General features: G+C 37.8%; 1 protein-coding gene across 1 annotated transcript in view; it reads right to left on the bottom strand.

The window, feature by feature from the left end:
* LOC149813118 (calpain-type cysteine protease DEK1-like) overlaps nucleotides 1–13,658 on the bottom strand; it is a 63,660-nt gene extending 50,002 nt beyond the window's left edge. The window contains exons 1-8 of the mRNA XM_089992140.1: nucleotides 13,018–13,658; nucleotides 5,201–5,451; nucleotides 3,392–3,574; nucleotides 3,147–3,282; nucleotides 2,094–2,224; nucleotides 1,861–1,975; nucleotides 711–1,746; nucleotides 507–617 (exon numbers count right to left, since the gene is read on the bottom strand). Of these exons, the coding sequence (XP_089848266.1) occupies nucleotides 507–617; nucleotides 711–1,746; nucleotides 1,861–1,975; nucleotides 2,094–2,224; nucleotides 3,147–3,282; nucleotides 3,392–3,574; nucleotides 5,201–5,451; nucleotides 13,018–13,142 (2,088 nt within the window). The 5' untranslated portion in view covers nucleotides 13,143–13,658. The remainder of the gene's footprint in view (nucleotides 1–506; nucleotides 618–710; nucleotides 1,747–1,860; nucleotides 1,976–2,093; nucleotides 2,225–3,146; nucleotides 3,283–3,391; nucleotides 3,575–5,200; nucleotides 5,452–13,017) is intronic.
* Between the last annotated feature and the right edge of the window lie 857 nt (nucleotides 13,659–14,515).

Raw genomic sequence — 14,515 nt, 5'->3', positions numbered from 1 at the left:
ATTTAGGGTACATTACCGCTGATAGGACATAAACTTAATGCTTATAGATGGGTGACTTCGCAACACTAGATTATGACTTTGGATCGTTTTGCAATTTGTACTAAACAGAGAGCGGCTTCACGCATCTTAATGCATGTTTGCTGCAAACATAAGCACAAGTATACGGCATGCATCTATTTGCACAACTTAGGGTCTCAGTATAAATCCACATATATAAGACATGAAATTATGTGTCAGTGGCCCCACGCACAAGTATGTGAATTTCTCAAAAATAAAAAAAGATGCACCACCATGTTTTCAGATGAAAGTGAATATAACACCATAACAAGAACAATTACAAGATCGAAACCTCTTGAAGTAATCCCTATTCTATTCAACACAACACGGATTCTGCTAAATTAAGTCATTGTCAGAATCAAAAGATGCACCTTGTAAAATACTCATGCACCAAAGAAGCAACAGTATGGTAATCCTTCAAAGCAATGTAAGTAATCCTTATTGTATACCTTTCGAGGTCTAGATGTCATTGCCATGTCCTCAGCTTGAAGTGAACGAAGGAATGCAAAGACTGAACAAATAACAGGTGACAATAGCAGCACCGAGAATCCAAACTCAAACTGCAAGTGCAGCAGTTCACATGAGAACCCACACAAACTATACTCCCAACAAGGAAATAGCGAGACTTCTCAAGCATAAAAAATCACTCTTACCTGTTCATGGATTGCATTTATGACCTTGATAGTTTTTGGCCGAAATTTAGCCACTATTACAGTTTCTAGGATGAAAATGAAACTGAAGACAACCCAGGCACGCAGTGGTGTACCTGCTATTTGCCGCAAAACAAACCTAGAGATTTCAAGCCATTTTCCTAAACCCCGCTGTCTTAGTTCTTCAGACAATGAAATTGGATTGGCAATAGCATCATCCAAAGAATTAGACTCAACGGCAGCAGTCTCTGTATTGTCCTGATGATCCCTATCTGCATCGAGACTACTCCTCTGCAACAAAGCAAGAATGGTTGGATCCAACCCCCTCTCCCTTAGCATTACAGCAAAATTTGGATCTAAACCTTTGTCTTGGAGTAGATTGGCCAATTCATGGTCGCCTTCTCTTGTTTTCTTTTTTAACATAGACGTAACCCTGGGATCGTTCAACCTTTCCTGGAAAAACAGAGCTAAATTTGCATCCAAGACCTGCTGACTGGCTGAAGTTGTACCAGATGTAATTGAATCACACCCTTGACTTTCTATACCACTGCTAGGACAACCCATTAAAGAGTTATTTTGATTACAACTCTTATCATTATTAACGGCACCCATTTCACATTCCTGAACAACCGATCTGCAAGAACTACTGTGTAAGAGCAAACTTGGTCTTCCACTATCAATACTTTTATCACTGCTTACTCCTTCATGGAAATTTCCACCACCACCAAGTGCAGAGGTGTTCCAACCAACACCATCACTAGCACTATTCATAGTGCTTCGACAGATGGACTCAACAGTATTTCCAAGTTGACCAACTTCAACACTACTACTACGCTTTGCACTAGATCCACAACCTTCAGAGGAGCTAGAAGAGCTGTTCAAACCCTTTTTGCGGAAACCCTCTCTAAGACGAACTACAGTACTCTCTAAAGCATCTCTCCTGGCAGCCAATGGGTTCATAACAGACAAATGACGAGAAACAGCAGCACCTAACAATACAGATGCTACAACAGCATAGCTAATGCAATGCCCTAAATACCTGAACAAAAGGAAAAGCAAACAAAACTAAAAAACTTTTCAGTATGACAACTTATGAGAAAGAGCACATATGCAGTGAAATTAAATTAGTTATATATGAACAGCCATAACAAACCAGTAATGCACCCCAAAGCAGATGAGGAAAACCCTGGATGTTCCCGCAACAAACAGTGCTGCAACTCGACTTTTGAGGAGCTCAAATCCAAATAACCATGTACCCATGTTGTAGTCTACAATTTTTACACAATTTTGCAAGAATCAACTATTTGAATTATACATAAGTTTGTGAGTAATTTCAACGCTTAAAGGACCAAAACCAAAATATAAAGGCCCTGAAGTAAAATATACCCAGAACAACAACAGCAGCAGAAGTGACAGCCCCAAGCCAGCGAGCTTCTTTTGCCGTCCAACCATATAAGATAGAATACACAATGAGTACAACAAGTGATCCAATGTAGAGCAACCCAAGATAAGAAGCCCTGTGACATCAACCAAGTCAGAAAGAAATAAAGCAAGAATCAGTCAGTCCATAACACAGCAACTTCAGGATCTTGGGTTGACTTGACAAAGCTATCACTCACACACAAATTTCAAAGTGGATAAGCTTCAGTTTTTATAGCTGCAAAATCCGGTGGGTTTGACTCCATCCAAATCAATCCAGAACAGCCCTACTGGGTAAACTCAGTAGGCTGACCCTATTCCAATATGCCCAGCCTTGTTTTTTTCCATTTCTAGTTTCCATACACAAACGACATCATACATATAATTTGTGGATATTGAATTAACTTGATTTGTCTCCTTCGGGAATAATACTAATACATTTTAGCTTCCTTCATGGTAGAATTTCTTTGTGAATTAGTGTTTGCTACTTTTGATTATAAAGTTATTCATTCAAGGAACTTGATTATTTTGATTGGTATCACAAGATGTCAACTAAGTTCCAGTGAACAAGAATAGATGTTAATTTCTGAAGAAACTCAATATAATGACCTATTAACTTACAGATCTTATGAACATGCATCCTGTAGTTCATATTTTAGGATACTCGGGAATTTTACTTAGTTGTCGCTTAGCGATTTCTTAATGGACAGATCTTTGTCAATATATACTAATAAAATGTTTGTTTACATAATCAGATCACCAAGTTGACCTCATAAGTCAAGGATAAACATGTCAGTCACAAATAACTAGGTTTTTTTGAATTATAAAATGCATCACCAATGCCACCCTAAGCCGTTCAGAAATAGCAAGATGAACAAATTCTGGTACAGAACCTACTTGACAGTAAACCCTCCCTTCTCTTTTATGATGATCAAATTTCCATTTAATGCATCAAAAATAAAACAAAACAAAGGTTGCACAATAATTTAGGGCTTTCCAGGAATAACAGCATAAACTTGCCTATTAGCTTTCTGCAAAAATAACTCATTGAGGTTAGGCGGTTCCGGCAAGCAAGCTACAGGCCCTACTTCAATACAGTCAGAGTATGCAAACTTGTAAGATAGCCTCACATATTCATCCACATCCAACCCATTTCCTGCAAAATAACATATAATTCAGAAGTAATGGACTCAAGACAGAAATACCATCAACTTAGGGATGATATAATTAAAAAAAATTATGAGAAATGAGAATAGTCATATTACCATTAAAGACCATTCTGCAAATAAAAAGCATGTTAATCGCTAGAGCTATCACCGATACGCCAAAAAAGAAACCAGAAGGTGAATATTGCTCGGAGGCACTAGAACCTGCTGTCACATATACAGCACAAAATTTGTATGCACAAAGAATAGCTACAGCCAAGAGAAGAAGAATAGCTACAGCCCCTGCCAATGAAACGAAAAAGCTAACTTAGACAAAGGGGACTCAATTCATGAATACATACTGATCATAACAGAAAGAAGCAACAAATGGGAAGTCTTGAAAGATAAATCAACAATCTACTCATGAAGATTGGAAACCCAACTTGACCAACAAACTTAGGTCCACTATCCATATACTCGAGTACCAAACTCTCTTCATGAATGTTGGAAACCCAACTTCACCAAATTTCTATATTCTGATTATGCCTAGTATAACAGTTGCCAGATTCTATGGGTTTTATCAATTTTGCATGCAGCTTGCCGGCATGCTATCAAGAGAAAGATGAGAACAACAAAAAAGGAAGCTAAAACCAAATATACAAAATTTAACCTAAAATTAAGCTAGTAAGATACTAAAGAAGAAGCTCATAGAAGATTTAACTTAAAAGTTAAAACTAAGCTAGTAAGATACTAAAGAATATCCAAAAAACTCAAATACAAAAGAGTTATAAAAAATTAGATAAATGATAGAACCATAAAAATAGCTGAAAACTTCAACTGCAATAATATATTTATTGCTTCCTTTTCTGAAGATTTTAGTTTGTATACACTTCAAGATTCGTAATTTTTTGTCTTGCTTTGCCTTTTTCCCATCTTTGCTGCATTATGCATTCCCAATGATAACAATCACACACAAGAAAATCAATAGCAACAATAAACATAAAACAACATTAACAATAATCGGAACAACAATAATAATGACAAGGATTGTAATAACAATTACAATGGCAATCACATTATTAAGTAATTGTTTTTTCGGGGGGCAACCCAAAAAAATTTGTATCAATAAGCAAAAAGCAGATATCAAGAAGTCACTACACACCAAAGTTGTAGCGACTATGTAATGGGAAGCTACTACTATAATTATTGTATATTAATTATTCTTGCCACCATTACCATCGCCTTATTTTTCCAAGCAAACCACACACACCACAGTTGTTGTCATCATTGTCCTATTGTACCCAAATTAAATAAACAAGGCAAAATTTGGGAAAGGTATTCACACTTTCACCCATTAGAAAATTGGATATTTTAAAAAGTAATAAAAATCAATGTTAAAAAAAGATAAAAATTTCCTGGCACTCGCATGCTTTCAAAAGCATGAAATAGAATAAAAAATATAGAAAACAATAGCACAATGATGATAACTGGTAAAAGAGTTTCAGACCGGTGAACCAATACATGCTAATAGAAATTTATCTGGCCTATTCAGAAAGAAAATAACCTGCAAGTGAACTTGTGACTTTGCAATTAGAGATAACCACACAATGTGGCCACCAATCAAAAATATATACAATTTATGCACTCACTCACTTCACACACACATTATCATAAAAATTATGAGAACAAAAACAATGCTTACCATGCAAGCATGTGTAGCTTCAAAACAAAATAGTCACATGCAAAACGTGTATATGCACAACAATTAATGCATTTCTTTTATTTCTTCCATCTTGAAAGGAAAAGAAAAAAAAGAAGCCCAAAGGCTAGTTTCTTCATTGAAAAATACCTATCATCCAAGATTTTAAATAAAAAGATAAAAGCATCCATGCGAGAGACAAGGATAATAACGGAATGATCAACACATACTTGAGCTTTGCCATTGGGTTCTCCACCAAAGCATGATGGCATATAATGAAAGCAACAGAGACGTCCCAGCCATGATAACCGCTAGTCCAATTATGTCCCGATCCAAAATGGCAACTAACCAGCTCCCCCAAGCAACAAGCAACACAACAGGAGAAACCACGATTATCCATGCTGAAAGTGACAAAATTCCACACAAGGCACTTAACTGAGGGCCATATAGTACTTCAGGCCATTTTCTAGCAAAAACCCAGCTGCAGATGCATAAAAAGGTCAAATTTTTAGTGGGCACTACGTTAGTCTTATGAGAAAAACAGCAGTCATATAAATCAAGCTAGTTAAAGGAGCATAAACACAGGCTGATAATGCAGAATAAGAAGAAATTCTCATGCTGCTGAAATTGCCAAAGAAAATCCTCATTACACGAACACACACACAAAAAATACTGCAGGAACACTCATGCTTCATAAAGAGAGGGGAAAGCAAACTTCCAAACCATTCACATGAAATACATCGGACAATTCCAAACCTGGAGTGATAAGACCTGTAACATAAACATAGCATGCAGAACAAGACATTGAGAATGTTGTTGCACAAAGACCTATTATGGCACCAGTAAGGAAGGTTGACATGACACAAATGGAAGGAATTATAAAAGAGGATAGGAACATAATTGAAGACTTGGAAGAAGGCAGTCAGAGGTGACATGAAGGATTGTAAAATGACTGAAGTTTAAGAAATGGAAAAGGCTCATAGAGCCACTTCAATGGAGTTAGGATAAGGTGTAATGATGATGATGATGACGAGACAGAACAAGTCATCAACTTATGATTCATTCTAAGGGATAAGGACACGAAAGAAAAAGATAATTGCCATAGGAATACGAAAACTTGATCAATAATCAATAGCACGTGGTGAGATAAAAAATTGCTGAAACAGATCCACCTGTGTTTAGAAAGCCCAGACAGACAGGTGTATGTGGTTTCCCAATAAGAATGATTGTGGTCTCTCAATAACGATAATAAAAAACCAATTAATACTGCATGGAAGAAAATGAAACCCTCAAAATGAGATAATTAATCCTTTCTTTCAAAAAAAATAATATATAAAAACAAACAATGTTATAATTTGACTAATAACAATGAAATGGTTTGGACATCTTAAAGGTCGTGCCACACCCAAACATTTTGAGCTTATTTGTGTATATGCACACATTCGAGCACAGGGCATATGTGCATACATATATAATATACAGACTTGGATATGTGTGGTAGGTATGTTGCTTGTCCCCATGATGTAATATATATATGTGAATAGGGTGCAGGTGAGGATGGCTTAGGTATGACAAGATATGGAAGGAGCGTTTTCAGGAGTTTTCTTTTTTTTTAATCAGACAGTACAGATATGATCTACATGTTTGGTTTTGTAGGAACCGGCTCTTGGATCATCTGATTACAACACATGAATAGGCTTTTCAGGGCTTCCAAATCAATGGCCCAAACTTTTTTGTAAATATTCAAGCTTCAAAAAATCATGTTTTTCATTCAACATGATCCAACAATCAACTCCTAGCAAATGGGGCATGTCGAACACATCTATGGATAGTCCACATCTAGTATGCTCCTATCGTGATACACACCTATTTGGTTATTCCTAATCCATATAGTCATGCCTTTATATGTATATGAGGGAACAAGTCTACTAAAGGAAAGATACACGCTCAAAGAAATATCCAAAAGAAGTAAATGTGAGAGATATAACCAACTTGCTTTTAAAATAGGACCAGAAATATCCTTAAATAGCCTAAGATGTGCATAAGAAATACTTCCAACTAACCAATCTTTAATCCACTGCATAGTACACCATGGCATCCTATCCCTACAACTTTTTTGAGGCATTTATACCCCGAAGAAACCGCACCTGGCACGAAGACCTGGTCATGCTGGCTCAGCCTGCCATACCTACAGTCATTGTGCCGGCAGCGTGAAACTCCGAGGCTAGGACCCCTGCAAACAGAGCCTATGCTACATGTTGGCTTGCGCAAAGAGGTGATGCCCATGGGAACTATAACAAATAAAACTGAATTTTGGTGCATTAAAATTTTGAGTTATGGCCCAAAATTATTACAAAAGCAACAAAGGAACCATTCAATACAAAAAAGTACAATAGTATTCCATAAATAAACAAGATGTTGGAATACTTGCAACGATCCAAATATGGGCGATGCATGTAGGAAATTGGCAGCTGGTGTTTTGGTCCTTAAAACAGCTTTTAAGGATAGAAAACTCAACAACTGGCTCCTAATCGAGTTGGCTTAGAAATATTCTGCCAACTAATATGATGATTAGATCATCTGGAAAAACAATAATTCAAGGGAATACTCCACCTCATTCTATAGAGCCCTTTTCAGAAAAAATGGAGCCATTTCCTAAGAAGGCCACCTGGAGTCCTGAACCATCGCCTAAAGCAGAAGCATTTGCTCAGCTGGTCTCACTAGAAAGAGGCAACACCACTAAAAACTTCAAAAAAGAAATTATTAATGATGTCCATCTGTCACATGGACACTCCATTTTGCGCTCCGTACCCGTATCGACAGGCGTGTCCCCATGTCGACACGCATCGACACTTGGACATGCCATTTCACCCTCCATACATACAAGTTTGTACTCAATTTATAATTTATAATTATTTCTTTAGTGTAACTTTATATTTTCAGTATATAATACATATTTTAGATATAGCATATATATTTAGATTATGTTCAGTTTATTTTGTATTTATGTGATATTTAAGATATATATAGCCATGACCCCGTACCCACATTTTTTTTAATTGCAGTGACAAACACGCACTTGTACCCACACCCGTACCCAGGTGACATAGTTGTCCAGTTGTTCAATCATATGTTGTACAGGATTGAACCCTCACCTATGTCACAAGGATTCGGTCAGCCGGGTGCCGCACTCGCGTCGATGCAACGCGGGTGCGGTCAAACCGACCATGGGTGCAGTCAATGCACCCAAGGTCTTAGTGTCCAATTTTTGAACTTAAAAAAAATGCCCAAAGAAACGGGCAGGGAGGGGGATTAGGGCAAAAAGCATTTTGCCCCCTCCTCCCGATCCTGACGCCTCCTCTTCTCCGCCTCCAACCCAGCAGCGACAAGGCGATCGGTTCGACATGGCGATTCCGGCACGTCGAGGAGGTATGTTTCCATTCTCTCTCTCAATCTCTCTCCCCTCGTCTCTCTCACTTTTCTCGGCTAACCCCCCCCCCCCCCCCCCTCTGTGTACCTCTCTCTCTCTCAATCTCTTTCTCCTTGTCTCTCTCGCTCTTCTCGGCTAAACCCCCACCCCCCTCTGTTTGTGTACCTCTCTCTCCCCTCGCACACTTTTTTTTCATCATGTGGTTATTTCTCAAGTGTTACGAATTTACGATGTTATATACCACAGTCAACCCTCATTTTACTAAATTTGGCCATTGCATGCTCATCTAATTTGGATGATAAATTTTCTCATTGTATAAAAAGCTACAAAGGCCTCTATTCCGTGGGGTGATGATGTTGAACTCATCCATTTTGTATGATTTATAAATAATGTGTATCCATATAATTTGTGTGTGTGTATTCTGCCTCCCAACCACCTAGTGCTGGATCTTTTCTTGACCAGTACTTGGTCCATATATGTGTGATTCAAAAGCCCATTAATTGATGAAAATTCTGTAAACTTTCTTCATCTTTGTCATGCGATTTCTGTGGATGCATGATGATGAATTGATTTGATGATATTATGATAATTGTTTTTTAATTTCATTAATGTTACTGTCAACTGTTATAAATTATCTATAAATAATTCTATATATATATACACCCTCCCGCACCCCCGCATCCAAGCTTTTTTAAAGTGCCACATCACCGCACCTGCACCCAAACCTATGTGACATAGACCCTCAACTATTTTTGGTATGTCTATCTTTCAGCAACTCTTTAGATAGGCATGCATGGACCTATATGAACCAGTGGACCCAAATCTTGAATAAGGGATTTGTTAATAACTTGATAGGAGTAAAACTCTAGAAACTCATCTGAAAATAGTGGTCAATCTCTGCTTGGTGGTTTGGGTAGTTAATTTTTAATGAGCATTCCTCCAGCTTTCTTAGCATTAATGAATTCAAGTAAACACACTTTGTGTGCAAAACAAAGAAGGATTATAACTGATTTATCTTGGATCGGATGGGTGGAGACGCAAAACTATGATTATTTGACATTGTTGCCTTTCTTTCATTCCAACTAATAGAATGCCTTCAATTAAAAAATAAATCCAATCACATTCTTAGGCGTGCAAGTACCATTGATGGCCATGTTCATAGGATTCCAAGTCGGTTGCATAAAATCTCTATATCACATGAATACAGTCATTCATTCCCAATGCCTCTTCTAAGCTAAAATTTTATCTAAGCATGCAATTTGAAAACTCAAACAATACATTTCTATAATTTTATCCTCTGAGGGCTGATGCATGGATACAGTCGCTCTTCAAGAAAGCTGTCATAAAAAAATGAGAAATTAGACCCATTAGTAGGTAAAAAGCCTCCAAGATTCAATTATGGTTCTTGTGAAACTATCATGTAAAGAAATACAGATAATGTCACATATTCTGGTTTTTCTTGGGAAAATACCAGTATATATGAAAATATAAAATTTTATAAAAATACAGAAAAATATAATCAATATGACAATAGTACAAAAGATGTTTTCATTTCAAAAGTTCTTGATGGTTTCGTGTTTTTTCAGATTATGAAAATACCATGATAAAATCATGATATTCGAAAATTAGCAGCAATATTTGTGACACAGCATACCATAACTAACCCAAAATATGATTAAATTCAGTTGTCCACTTTTTCTCCCTCAAAACTAGCAAAATGAAGCATCGCTAAGAGAGTAAAGAGTGAACAAAGATCGTGATGGAAATGACTGACAAGCATCAAGCACATGTTCGTGCACGTTTACATGTCACCAGAATGGGAGCGCAGAGCTAAAACCTACACAGCAATAACTCATATATGTAGGCACATTGCCCATGAGGGCTCTGCAGGTTTTGCCTTCCTGATTAGGGGTGATCATGGTTTTTCACCTGAGGGGGACGACTATGGTTCAAAACTCATGGGGTGCGACCCTTGTCACAAGGTTAAAGCTGGGTGAAATTCTCAAATGGGCAGGCGGGATATCAAGGGTTTTATTACCAACCAGAGACCTTTCAATCTTCAAGCACATAACATGATTTATGTGATTCTTAGGGATACCATTAGTGTAGATGGATAGGAAAGTCATCTCCATACACAGACACGGCCATGTGGATATCAATTATTCCCCGTCTCCTTCTCACCCCATGTTCTTAAGCATCCCTAAATGTCGTTGATCTAGAAAATCTTTTCATCACCCCCATATGGCTCGTATAAAGTAGTCTATAAGGCATATTAATCAAATAGATGCAACCATTAACCATATCAGAATTGCTGATTGGTTGCATATTATGCCTAGAAACCCACGTAAATGAGTACTTCTACCAAGACCCAGTATCGGTAGATTAGGTACTTAGGTATTCCTGGGTACAGATCATCTAGGCAACAAACTTAACCCATTTTATCCATCTTATGATCCATTGAATATGAAGCCAATGCTTGGTATCAAAGGTCAATCAGGGCACCTTGTAAACTGTAGCATAATTTTGCACTTTTGCATGTGCCCATAATATATATATATATATATATATATATATAATTTATTTATTTATTTATGTGGGAAAATATTGGCTACTAATGACTAGAAATCACTCTTTTCTTAAAACATTTCCAATTTTTTGTAGATTAAATGTTGCGGATGTGATCTACATGTTTTATTTAGTAGGAATCTTGTTTTGAATCATTTTATCATGACAAGTAATTAGGTTTTTAAAGGGGTTCAAGGCTTGATCCTTAGCAAACAAACCATGCTGAACACATCTATGTGGTTAGATTGTGTCTATACAACTTGCACCCACCTATGATTTATAGTTCATTAGTTCCTTCATTAGTAGCAAATATTTTCCCTTATATATATAGAGAGAGAGAGAGAGGGAGAGAGACAGAGAGAGAGAGAGAGAGAGAAAGTACGCATATACCCATCTTTTAGACATTTTCTGATTTTTCTAACAATGATCTTTGTACCCATGTACCCATCCTTTTAGAAATTTCCCTATCATGCTCTTTGTACCCATGCCATATCCCTTACCTACATGACATAGCTGGAGATATCATAAATGAAAGTTCACGCAGGAAAGAAACATTGAAGACCATCCAGTAGGGTCACCATTTCACCATGATGGATCTTGACTGCTAATGTTGTAATTTCAGATATGTATTTCTGCAAAAAAGTATCCACAAATTATCAATGCAAATCCCAAAACACACATGCAATGTGTGTCTTGAAAGTTAATCATTATTCTGCATCACTCAACTAAGTCCTTATCAAAGCACTTACATTTTTGTAGTATCAGAACACGTGATTCTGTGCAAGAATCATGACCGCAGTCCAAGAGATTATTATTATTATGCACAGCATTACTCGAGTACTAGTAGTCGGAGCACCCAGAGTCATGTGACTGTAAGATATGTTAATTCCACGTGGTACTGAAGGGTAAACATAGGCGGGACATGTGATTGAACAACTAACTCATGACCAAAAACAACCACCAATAGAATGAACTCATTTCAACTGTCCACCAACATAAATTTGCCCAAAAGATTATTCTTCATGCATAACATTTATTTTATGTGTTAACCAAATTACAAATGAAGACATGAGGCTTTCTTATACTACATCCTCATGTTGGGACCAACAAATGTTAGAACCAAGCTTGTCGGATGGACACAGAAAACTCCTACACCAATGTGGTTAACGCCACATGTTGTCTATACCCTCATTACCATCTATCTTCTCGCTTGATATAACAAAGTAATTATTCATGTATTAGAAAAGGAAATATAGCGTACATATGCTAAACAAACTTCATACAAGGATGCAAAAATAGAAAGTTGTCCAGAAGCGCAGAGGTCCTATTCAAACCAATTTGCCCAATTGAGCACCCCTCACAAGCTAAAATATTATTCAACTACGATCAGAAAAAGAAATCAGACGACTTCCCTAAAGTAGATAAACAAATCAGACTGATCTCCAAAACTAGATCAATCAGCAGACTTGAAGGCCGTAAATAATGCTTATATTCGAAGATTTTACACATAATACAATAATAGAGGCCTGCAAACTTTCTCCCGCTCAACATTTCCCCCTAGTAATAATGGGATACGTAGTGTCGCCAGCTTTTTGAAGGAGAGGGGGGAGGGATATCTGGAACTCACCAACCAATCTGAATACCGGCAATAGGAGAAAAAAGATGCAAGTTCAGAAGTTTCTCAAAATAATAAAGCAGTGATCGGCACTATCAGTGATTTCCATCCAAAACATACAAGGGAGACAATTAAAGCCTACCAACAAAGGCAAATGAATTGAAGAATTCTCCATAAATGATAACGGATCAGAAACTGATTCACGAAACAAAATTGCCATATTTCATACCGTCCACATGCAGGGATGATTTAGATCCAAAAGTAACGCATAATCATCCTCTATATGCTTGCGTCTAAAAAACGACAAGACGAGCAATCTCGTCGCATGCAAAATAAGCGTCAATTTCGCGTGTTCTTTTACGATAAACGACTAAAGTCTGATACAACAGAACATGAGGCTTATCATGAGAAACATTTAACATAAGGTGAAATTTTACCTGTATATCCGCCACGGCCTCCAATTTACAGCCCAAAGGATGGCAACGGAAAGCGAGCACAGAAACGCAAGCAACGAGCCGCAGATGGCACAAGCAACCGCGACGCTGTGCTCGCCAGAAGCCATCCTCTAAAAGCCAACAAGAATCCCACAACCCATGCCCAAGCACAGCTCCAAGTAGAACGGAAAACCGAAAAGCTAACCCGACACGAAACGGCCTCCTCTCTTCTCTTCAACAACAATACCTCAACACTGCAAGCACACTCCTCCTAAACCCTAGCGAGCTCAAAGCGCTCCACGGCCACCACGAAGAAGACGAAGAAAAAAATTCCTCTTTCCCTCACTGTAGAACGCAAGGAGCCCCAGACGACGCCTCATCCAGGCCTCCAACCGAGGGCTACCGAGCTCGATGGCCCCGAATCTAGGGTTTCCCCAGAGAAGGGGACGCTCCGCGATGGGAAGAAGAAGGGGCCGAAGTAGATGGGTTTTCTAGGGTTTCTCTGCAAACGGACCAAAGACGAAGCGACTACGAAAAACGGAAGGGAAGAAGAAGAAGAAGAGGGCCACTAGCGACACACTTCCTCGGCGAGGGTTTTGTAGAGAGAGAGAGAGAGAGAGAGATAAAAACGGAAAGGAACAACCAATTTCGGTGAGGGAAATGATAAATGTGGGGTTATGAAAAAAAAACTTTGGACAATAAATATGAAAAATAATACCAACTATTATTCTTTCTTTTCTCTTTTGTTTTTTTATTATTGTCGCTAGTTTGCTTGCTGCGCATAATTACTAGTTGCAGTATTAATTAAACAATTAAATATGGGTACAACCGGGCCGGAGTTTTGACCCAGATCCGAACCGGATCCAACTCAGATTGCTGGATCCCTACGGTGTATATCTGAATGCGGGACAGGTCCGGAATAAACATTGTTGATTCTATTGGGATCCGGGTCATGACAATATAGGCAAATATGGTCGGATCGGGGTCGACAATGATGGATTTGATCCTGTTCACTTGAAAATCAAGAGATTTGCAATATATTGTTCACTTGGAAATAAAGATATTTAATTTATTTTTGGGTGACCCAGTGCCACAGATATCCGTATCTCAACCAGATCTGGCACTTGAATGTAAGAATTGAAGGGATTGAGATCAACCAAGCGGACTGTTTACAAATGGATCCAATACCAGGTTAATCCTGACCTGACCCATTACCCTAACTGCAACTGGTGGCGCAAATGAATCAGGTTCGGCCGGATCCTATTTGAATATGTCACATTTAAAATCAAAATATGCAATTTATACGTGCAAATGGATTGGATTCAGCCCAAATCATGTCAGATCCAATTAAAACATTGAAATGTAGGCAGTAGATCCAAATCTCAATCAGATCTGATTAGGTAGATTTAATTCCATATCCAAAACTTGTGTGCTCTTGTTGAATCAAATTAAATAAAAAAAAAAGATCTTTGCATTAAAAAAATGCAATAAGTCACATTTT

This window comes from Nuphar pumila, chromosome 16 (assembly GCF_984573655.1).
Source record: "Nuphar pumila chromosome 16, dmNupPumi1.hap1.1, whole genome shotgun sequence".
Lineage (NCBI taxonomy): Eukaryota > Viridiplantae > Streptophyta > Magnoliopsida > Nymphaeales > Nymphaeaceae > Nuphar > Nuphar pumila.
Note: the sequence above shows the minus strand (reverse complement) of the source record. Positions and strands in the feature narration are given on the sequence as shown.